General features: G+C 35.7%; 1 protein-coding gene across 2 annotated transcripts; it reads right to left on the bottom strand.

Annotated features, from left to right (window-relative positions):
* Window positions 1-3,191: 3,191 nt before the first annotated feature.
* Window positions 3,192-10,205, bottom strand: LOC132063375 (ATP-dependent (S)-NAD(P)H-hydrate dehydratase). 2 transcript variants are annotated; one of them, XM_059455887.1, is made up of 11 exons: window positions 10,046-10,204; window positions 9,023-9,238; window positions 8,438-8,514; window positions 8,144-8,253; window positions 7,900-8,014; window positions 6,833-6,895; window positions 6,569-6,732; window positions 5,326-5,387; window positions 3,876-3,942; window positions 3,531-3,710; window positions 3,192-3,461 (listed from the first exon to the last, which is right to left on the bottom strand). In XM_059455887.1, exons 2-11 carry the CDS (start codon window positions 9,126-9,128, stop codon window positions 3,437-3,439), a joined length of 969 nt encoding a protein of 322 aa, XP_059311870.1. In that variant the 5' UTR covers window positions 9,129-9,238; window positions 10,046-10,204; the 3' UTR covers window positions 3,192-3,436. The 2 variants fall into 2 exon arrangements, with proteins under 2 accessions (XP_059311870.1, XP_059311871.1); XM_059455888.1 differs by lacking the exon at window positions 3,192-3,461 and having other exon boundaries at window positions 3,666-3,787; window positions 10,046-10,205.
* Window positions 10,206-10,453: the final 248 nt, after the last annotated feature.

Here is a 10,453-nt window from a genome sequence, read left to right as displayed (position 1 = left end):
ACGATTTATAAAATTTTAAGCGGCGCAAACCCCCGGCGCAAACCCCCAAAGAGGCGCAGAATATATAAAAACGGGGAAGATTTAAATAAATCCAGGAAAGAAAAATGGTCACTAACCGGGTCATGATTTGGATAATGAATTACTAATTAAAAATTAAATAAATTTGGTCCAAAAAGATTATCAATCAAATGCCGAAGCCGAGCGAGCGACAACAACGGCGCAAGACTTGTCTTCTTCTCAACCCTTTAACAACTAGAAGGAATGCTTTTATATTTAAGTACAAGGACTTTTCTTTCTGTATCAATGAGGGAGAAATGCTTCCTCCATAAAGCAAAAGGGAACAATTCGTTTTCCCTCCATATTTCTTCCCTCAATTTCCCATTCAACCAATCGTTAAAACTCAACAAAAGGACATCATCTTATGCATGGGACAGTATTATACATGCGAGTTATTTCCTTCTTTGGATCTTGGCACCAAAAAGTTAAGTATGTAAAACCAATTTATTCTCACCTCATGAGCGAGACAAGTTATGTTTAGCTAGAAGGCTTTTTTCCTTCTAGGGTGCTAGTGTGAGAGTTGATGTTTGTATAAGTCTCCAAAGCCAAAGTACTGTATAGGGGGCTAGAGCAAGTCAAGGGCAGAGACATTATGGTGAAAATAACAAACTTATACATTGGATTCAGAATTCAGATCTAACTTGTGTTGCAACTCGAGTTATCTGGGGTATATGAACTCATTGACTGAATAGTGAATTGCACTAGTAGTCGGAGGCAAATTTAGGATTTGAATTATAGGGTTCAACCTTTAAGATTTTAGTTCGTACCAGTAAATTTTTACACATAATTTATGTACTGCATCGAAAGTATTGCATTAAAATGAACCTGATGTTGTAATGTTGCATCCGGAGGCCGACCTACGTGGAAGGGAGGAGGTCACTGGACCCCGTTAAGTCCGCAATATATATATATATATGGGAAATTTTCACCAATGAGTAGTCTGGACGTTGTTTGCAAGGCATAGCTATAGTTTCATTAGTTACTGTTCGTAGCTACAAAGTGTTTGCTATCAGGTGTATTTCGTTGTATTCAATTTGGTTGTATCCAATTTACTGTATTCAATTCGGCTATATTCAATTCATTATATTCCTTTTACACTATATTCAATTCATTGTATTGAATTCGGCTATATTTAAATAACAAAAATTCAAAAAATAGAGGGATATTCGGTTGTATTCATTTATAACTACTTTTACACTGTATTCAATCCAGCTATGTTCAAACAACAAAAATTTAAAAAATATATGGATTAGCCGAAAAAACATCTTTCGGAATGCATAAATATAGGAGAAAATACAAAAAAAAAAAATTTATTGTATTTACATTCAAAAATGCAGAATACACTCGGATATGAGAAATTTCGATTGGTAGGCCATGGATTCCGGCCAGATAGCAACACAAATGACGAAAGGAGCGGCCGCCGGCAGAGGCGTCAGCTCCGTTGCCGGATGACGACATAGCGGCTGGGGAATTGAAATACGAAATAAAATCTGAGATTATCAAAGGGCGAGTGGAAGTGTTACATGTATGATATTAAAAGAGTAAGCTATGATTGGAATTTTCCCATGATATTAAAAGTAAATACCTAGTAGCTTTGTAATTATTTCAAAGTAAAAACTCTCAATATATACCATGTAAATACCTTGTAGATATATATATATATATATATATATATATATATATATATATATATATCGTGGCACCCTAAAAAAAAAATGGTTGGGGCAATAGTCAATTTTGCTTAGCGCCTTTATTCATGTGTGACAACTAGCGTTCGAATTCCATTTGTTGCACATTCCTTGTTTTTTTTTGTGTTTAGCTGAATGCTCAGATTCTTTTCGGTCCTTTTGAACTTTAGAAAGTTTGAATTAAACCCATCCCTCAAAAAGCCCAAATCAGTTTCTCTCTTCATGACTATGTTAAAGATAGTAGTGCCCCCATTATCCTCAAATCCTAGATCTGCCTTTGCTAGTTGCTCTTGTATTTTCTCTTATATTTGATTAGCTAAGCAACATCTTCTTTAACTATTTTTAGAAGCAACGATGCCCAGACAGTAATTCTAGCGCTTCAGTTAATTCGTTAATTAATGCGTTAACCTAGTTAATCTAGAGAATTATTGGAAGACATTTCGATCATTTTGATATAAATGAAAAGGGCGGAAATAAAGAAAAGAAGAGAACAATGGAGAACCATGGCAAGAGCTGCTACAACCTTTTCCAGGAAAAGACTAGCCACCTAATATTTGCATCATAGCAATGAATACATGACATGTTTTTATATAAACTTTATCAGCTAATCATGGTTATTTAAGAGGGTATTCAACTCAATTTACTTGATCATGGTAAATTTAACATAAATGGATCCAAAATCAGGTGAATAAATTTTACCTTCCCCATTTCCTTTTCTCTAGGAACAAAAAATTAAAAGAAAACAAGGATAGTGGTATTAACGGCACAAAATTAAAAGAAGACGGTTAATAAACCAATCTGATAAATTTGCTCATTTTAAAAGAAATTCCTATATAATTTCTAGTTGGGGAAGATTAAACACAAGCAGAATCCGTCTGAACTTTCAATGACGCAATCAAATAGGAGAAATTATTTACATTTTGTCTACTAACATCATCATCATTTCTAATGGTATGATGATTAGTTATGCTAAACTTAGAATCCACCACTAAACGGATGACGTATGAGATGCAACTCTCCATGCAGACCTAAATGCTTTATTCAAAGGACTATGGCTGGCTTTTAAAAAGAATCTATTTTCAAGTATTGTAAGATCTTATCACTTCGCATTCACGAAATGCACTATACTCAAAAATGATTGCAGGTTCCTACTTGAGGCAATGGATCGACCACAAGTGGGCGACATTTACTGGGAGGCCAATATGGTCTTTGCAGACTTTCTAGCAAGCTGTGGGATTACCTGGGATTCACATAGTAGTTTAGTTGGACATAATATTGTATGTTTGACACTCACCTCCTTTTCATGCTTATTTACTCAAAAACTATTTAGGAAATGAGTCATCACGATCAGTTCCTTTGTGTAATGAACTCCATTTCTGTCTTAATTTATGTGGCCTTTTATCAGTGGGGAAAACATGTACAAGGACTTCACTGCTAAGATAACACTTAAATCCATGCCCAAAAAAGCAAAAGTCTATGACTATTGGTAATTCAGAGAACACACATTACAACTGCAAAATGAAGCCTTTATTCACACCAAAGCCTTATTGGCATCAAAGGAGATGAGTTTTTCTACATGTGACTTCTATTCTTTTTTCCTTGTTTTTTTAGTCCTTTGCCATAGAACTAACTGCTTCTTCAAGCTGGAGTAGAAGTGTTGTGCTCCAAGAAAACCCTCCATTAAGTTTCTATTAGACTGGGCATATTTCCTGCAAACTGAGAAGAGAAGTGCAAGTTGGAGTTGATGTTCGTTACAGTAAGCAAAACAACGCCAGAAACTCGTACCTTCTTCCCAAGCATTCAATGATATCACCAGTGAGTGTAGACCTTTTCTTACTCTCAAATGCCAAAGATGCTGCCTTCCTCAGCAAAGCAGATCCGGCGACACACCCTATTATGGTTGGATTCATGCTTACTTCCCCTTTAGCAGTACACTGGCGGGCCCACGATAGGAACACTGCAACACTGCATATTAACGCCACTATATGTCACTTTAAAGGACAAATAAACACATACGTCTGTAGTAAATGTGGATTGAGAACCTAGAGAATAAGACAAATAACCTGTTATAATTGATTAAAACTACGCTGAGAATGGCAATCCATATGTAATGATAGAAAATGTAATTACCTTCCTGAAAGTATGTCACCCTGTCCACCACAGCGCCGTGGAGAACCGTAAATACTCACTGCACAAGCTGCATATCCAATATAGCTTATTAGCTGTTGACTTCCAAAAATAATGAAGTAACCATTCCATAAACCTTGCTCCTCTTGAGCTCATCACTTTAGGAGTGTATTGTAATCATAGACAACACCTGTTGGTGTTGCATATTTTTTTTCAATTCTAACATAGGACCTGAAAGATGCATATCTTTTTCAATTCTAACATAGGACCTGAAAGATGCATCTAAGCAACAACAACAACATACCCAGTATAACCCCACCAGGTGGGGTCTGGGGAGGGTAGAGCTACCAGTATAACCCAACCTTACCCCCACCTTGTCAAAAAAGATGCATCTAAGCATTCGACGTATTTAGAGCTAACATTTATACATTCAACACACCAACTATATAAAAAATGGAAGACATGTTAATAGTGGAAATGTAGCCCATATCCTTTTTACTACTGGGAACTCTAGGGTTGGTATTTTTCCCATATATTCCTTAGTAGATGAAGCACAGTAAATGGTGCACCATCATCCACAAACAAATTTAGCTCTGCAAAGTGCAGAGAATGACCCATCAAATAGATATAAAGCACAATACAAGATGCAATTTCCTTCATATGGAGATGATATGTCGCAAATAAGCCAGAAGCATTAGAAGCAACATAATAGATAGGAAACAACCCAATATCAAACTCAAGCCACTATTGAAGGAACTTTTAGAGAATGTTCTCATAATATCCTCATTAGACAACATTGAAACTTAAATTGGTCCCTGAGTTCATCTCTTCTCTGAATTTCCTTGGCTCCCTACGCCATTTCTATGTTTTTTTTCCAACACCACAAGCTTAGCCTAGAAGATTGAAAAGGTTGTCTTATGGGTACAGGTATTTTTAACATAATGTCGCAGAAGAGTGACTGAGGCCTAACCATGTATCTGACCTTATAGTTAAATGTCCTTCACTACATAAGTCACTTCAGAAAGTAATGGAAGAACTTCAGCTGTTTCTAATCTGACACATCATTTCAAATCCAAATGAAAAAGAAATATCTAATACTACTGAAACTCTAAACATTGACTGAGAATCACTTTATTAGCATGTACGCTTACTTTCACAATAAAGATTCAGATTTACAGCTTGAAATTCCTTATAAGAATCTCTGTCCTACATGGTGATCATCCTGATATTAGGTTAAAGTCTTATAACTAAGTTAAGTAGAAAATAGACTAGATATTCTCCTTCTCCGGATAATGAAAGCAGAAGTCCCAACTTTTTCCGTATCACGAAAATATGCAGGTGGAACTCATACCCGAAGCATAAAAGGCTCGTTCACCCACCAGCAAATTACTGATCTAGCAATCTAAATTATTGAATCATCTGCAAAAGGTCATTAACAAAGAAAAACTATTACCTGTTTTACCATCACTGACAAAGTCAGATTTCCCTTTCCGCAAGATTGTAACACCACCAATCCTGATCAAACAAGTATATAAAAGTAATAAATCCAATGAGACAAATATTGACAGCTATAAACTGGCCAAGAGAAAGATGGTTATAGGTAAATCCAAACTAGAGGAAGATACTATAGTGGTTGCACACCTCTCAACCATGTGTCTATAAATCTGAATTGCTTTACTTTTTTTACATCCGAAAAATCCTGGAGCACCAACAGTGCACAGTTTGAAACTCGGTTGATAATGGGGCCACCCCTCTATTCTTCTCCACTTAAATATCAAGCTTTTGTCTGAGACAGGGTTAGAAACCCGTAACATGCGCCTAACCTACATATCACATGATGCACCCTTACCACTAGACCAAAATCCTAGCCCCATGGCTTTACTTTTTGAGACTCCACTACCGTCTGTTACACTTGTGCAAAGGCAGCAAAAATCTAACAGGAAAATATCAAAACTTTACTTTTGACAAGATAAATCTCAAATTTCTACAAAACTACAACTCACAAGCACAAGTTCCACTTAAACCTGCAGCCTAACAGAAACAGGTGAGATCATCCTAAATCCTGTACAGTTTGAACTTGGATCTCCGAGTTGTTACTCATATATCTCAACCACTTGCCATACCCTTGTGAATCAGAGGCGGATCCAAAATTTAAATTCTAGGGGTTCAATCTTAAATTTTTTTAGTATTGAACCCATTATATTTTTAGAATTATGGGTTCATATCTACTATTTATTATAATTTTTACACATAAATTTATACTCCGTGTCGAAAGTTAGGAGTTCAATTGAACCCCCACTTGGTATGCTAGGAATGCCACTGTTGTGAATAACCCCCGAGTTATATGATATATAGTTATATGATATATATGTATGTATGTATGTATATACACACTGTTTTATACACCAACGTGAAACAAAGTTAACAGGAGGTATATAAGTCATTTCTTCCTCAAGGGAGGGGAAAATCTGAGAAGGACCTATTAAACATATAATGTCATCTTTTGCACTCTAAAGGAGTTGAAGTTTCAGGTATATACAGCATTTAACATATAACCATGACTTTGAAGAAACAAAATAGTTGGCATACTGTTCTTAAAGATCACGTATAACTTTGGATGTCTACTAGATCATTGTCAGTAGCAATTTAAAAGGACAAACAGCAGGCGAAGATGAGATATGGATTAAAAAGCTCACCCTTTTGCAAGAGACAGCAACTGATCGGTTCCATTTTGGTCATTTACCTCAGAATTGAGTACCTTCTGAACAAGCCGTTTATACTCATTCACATTTGGAGTCAGCACCGCTAAGGGATAACCACTAACCAGATCAAGACAATTAGTCACGAGATAAAGCCCATCCTGGTAAAACAAAGACGACCACCGGATAGCGTATCAAAAGAGTAATGCCATATGGAATAATCAGAGAACTAGCTTCCAATATAACAGTGCCATCACATACCCCATCTATAACCATTGGGACATTGCAGTCTCTTGCATGCTTCATGATATTACTTACACAGTCCTGGAAGAATAAACATGTGATCAAATTGTACCAAAAGAACCCACAAAAGAAAGTGAAAGCATAAAAAGAGGAGAAAAGGGAAACTTTCTGCACATATATTTCCAGATAATGCAAGAAAATTCTGAAATGATACTTCCTGGTAGCATTAATGGTATCATCGTTAGGTGGCCCAGTTTTTCTTGGCAGCATAATATCTTAAAAGTGATGAGTTTACTCTAAAAACTGAATAGCGGTGCTCAGAATAAATGAGATGAATTAGGTTCACAAGCATGTTCTGTGTCCATAAAAACAAAATGAATTGTGAGGCTTTAGATAGTTGCTCCACTCTCATGTTCAATGCTAATCATGTCAACTTTCATGTATGTACTACCCTTTGCATTCTGGAACCACAAAGTTACATAGACTTTCAATACTTTTACCTTGCAATGATAAACAGAGAAATGAAACAAACCAGACTGATATTTTACAAATGACATGCATTTGCTTTTTCAAGGAGTGGACTAGTTATTCATATCAGCTAAAGAAAAGGCTAGGAATTAGGAAAATGTGACAAATGGCACCAAGAAGTCAACTTTTCCTCATGCACAGAAGACCAGAATCCCCTAGGATGACAGTATCACCAGATATTTGAATTTGGCTAGATGAACACAAAGATAGGCACATTACAAAGATGGATTCTACTAGTTTTTATTTATGTGGAAAAATAAAGGTAGCGAGCCATATATGCAGCAGAAAGGACAGAGATTAAGCAGAGAAGTGGACAAAGATTAAGCATACTCGAGATCATGATGTTTGGATCAGAGCAACTGCGTAGCGTTTGTTATATTTAGCAGCATTTGGCAGCAAATAAGCATTAAATTAAATCTAAACCTTCCAAAATTAGGGGGAAAAAGAAATGATCTCGCCGCATGAGTAATTAAAACAAAGCATTTGTGGCAACTGAATACTATGAACACACAAGCATCAGGTGTAAGGCTGGAAGTGCTTGAGTAAAGAAAGCACACCAGGAGAAACGGATCTCTTCCAAGGCCTGGACCAACAACAAGGCAGTCAAACCTGTCCATCCACTTCTCAACTTCAGCAATCACTTTAGCTGATATCAAACTTTTCTCCTCATCCCTGGATGAATCCTTTGGCCAAAGTCAGCACCCTCATAATTAAATTTATGATACTTCAATAATGGAAACCAAAGAAATAGGTTAAGAATGTGCACTTAAAAGTTAAGTTGAATTCATAACAAGGACTCACCTAATACTGTAGGACTCTTCTAGAATAGGGTGCACAATTAACTCAGGACTGTAGCTTTTTATAACAGGAGCAGCATCTTTAGTACAGAATACATGAGATAAATCTGCACCCTGTCAAAACAGGCTAACACCCATGTCATAAAAGGTCTCTGCTTTAATTGCATAATTAAATTGTAGTAAAATTAAATAATTTGATACTGGAAAGGATGGTTTATTTTCCACTGGGAGAATGTGGGGAGCGGGGAGGACGAGAGAGAAATTGATGAAAAGTAAAGAAGCCAGGTACAGAACTAACAATCTTTAAGGCTGAAATTGCAGAGAAGTATGGTGCACCAGTGTATTCTCGACAGCCACCAACAACAGCTATCTTCCCTGATTAGAAATAGAGCTCAGAAATTAGCTATCAAGAAGTACCATGGTGATCTAGAACAAAGACAGGCGTAGTTAATCACATGCATGATCACCTCTATATGAGGTAGTGCAATATCATAATAAGACATAGTTAACTAAATAAAAGTGTTCCCTCCTAACTATTTAAAATTTTAAAGAGAGAATTCTCAGTACAACCAAAGCAACCGAGAACATAGAATCACATGAAGAAAATAACAAAAAGACAAGTTTAAACTTTCAAATGAGGCATTTCACACAATTCAACATGGTACCGGAGCAGGAAAAGGATATGAATTCGAGTCTCCCAGCAACCATTCATAAAAGGATATCCACGCTTTTGGCCAACGAAAAGGAATATGGCCCACAAATAAGGATGCATGTAAAGACATTATTGAATAAATAAAAGTGTTGACTCTTTATTAGTTTAAACATAACAATGCGGGGTAACACATTTCAATACAAGTTAATAGGAGTCGGAAAGAAGTTTCACCAGCTTGTCCTTTATGCTTAGTTGATTCAAGACCCGGAATTATTGATCTCAAAATGCTGATAGAATCGGCCTCCAAGCTTGGCCCACTACTCATTACAGATTGCATTCTAATACTCTTAAAATTAAAGTTTTTCTTCTCAGCAGAACCTCCCAAACACCTTATCAAGAATTGTTGCCTTCTGATGACAGCCGCAGAGTAAGCCAGCTTTATGTTATCTGCCGATTGAAGATTAATTAATATCAGATCATCGAGAGGTAATACTCATTTATCAAATATACAAGCAAAATATATACTCCCTCTGTCCCAATTTAAGTGTCCTACTTTCCTTTTTGGTCTGTCCCAAAAAGAGTGCTTTTTTCTATATTTAGTAAGTTTTCCAATTCCAACATTCTACATGGCAAGTTTAAGACAACAAGATTTAAATGACTACACACATTTTTAATTCAAGACCACAAGATTCAAAAATCTCCCTTTGTTTTGCCCTCAAAGTAGAACACTTAAATTGAGACGCAGGGAGTATCAACTTTGAAGGATTAAACCCCAAATTATTCGGAAGCAAAGTAAATTTTTCTTGCAATTAATGCTATTCTGTTGTTTATTCTGCTTCCTACTACTTTCCTACTTATCATTTACACAAAAACAGTCAGTCAAAAACCATTCATTTTAACTAATGTGAATCAAAATTAACTTCTAAAGTTCATATTCAAAATTGACTAAATAAAATGAAGATTCCAATTTGATTTCTTGAAATAAATGTAGTAGACTAGAACTTGTAATGTTGTAACAGATAGATAGTATGATATCAATCAACTACAATAATCAAGACTACTTTGTGTTAGCTATACCAATTTTTTATATCCAATCCGCTTTATTTTGGGATCATTTTATTCCAATACAAAGTAATATGCATCTTCCAATAAGAAAGTCTCGTAAATTTTGAATTACTGCTAGTTGAAATTGATTACTTACATGTGAAAGATTGAGAATTGATGGTAATTATGAAATGGGTTATGCATACTTACCTTTGATTAATTATCTATAGAGGACGAAGATGACCAATTTTTCTACACTTCAGCACAAGTGTTCCTATGTTGGTTCTCTGGAAAACTTTATGGTTTTGGTTTTATTCTTAAATCTCATTCAGCCCCTGAAAAGTATAAAACTTCTGTTTCCCCACCTCTAAAAGTTCTTACTAGGACACATTGCGCCATTCATCTTTTCCAATTGTGAATAGTTTGTAGATGGAGGGGTTTTCTATTTTTTTCTCCTATTTTCAAGAACCAACTCCCTTTTCTCTTGTGATTAACTAACTAATTATATTTGCAATGGAGTCAACCTTGGGGCTAGCTTGCTTGTTATGATGTGTTGAGATTTAAGTAAAAAATATTATAATAATAATTTTAATTGGTCAACTATTGTCTATCCCGATT

The sequence above is a fragment of the Lycium ferocissimum genome, chromosome 7 (assembly GCF_029784015.1).
Source record: "Lycium ferocissimum isolate CSIRO_LF1 chromosome 7, AGI_CSIRO_Lferr_CH_V1, whole genome shotgun sequence".
NCBI classification, from domain to species: Eukaryota; Viridiplantae; Streptophyta; class Magnoliopsida; order Solanales; family Solanaceae; genus Lycium; species Lycium ferocissimum.
The sequence above is the reverse complement of the archived record's forward strand: the minus strand, read 5'-3'. Positions and strand labels throughout refer to the sequence as shown.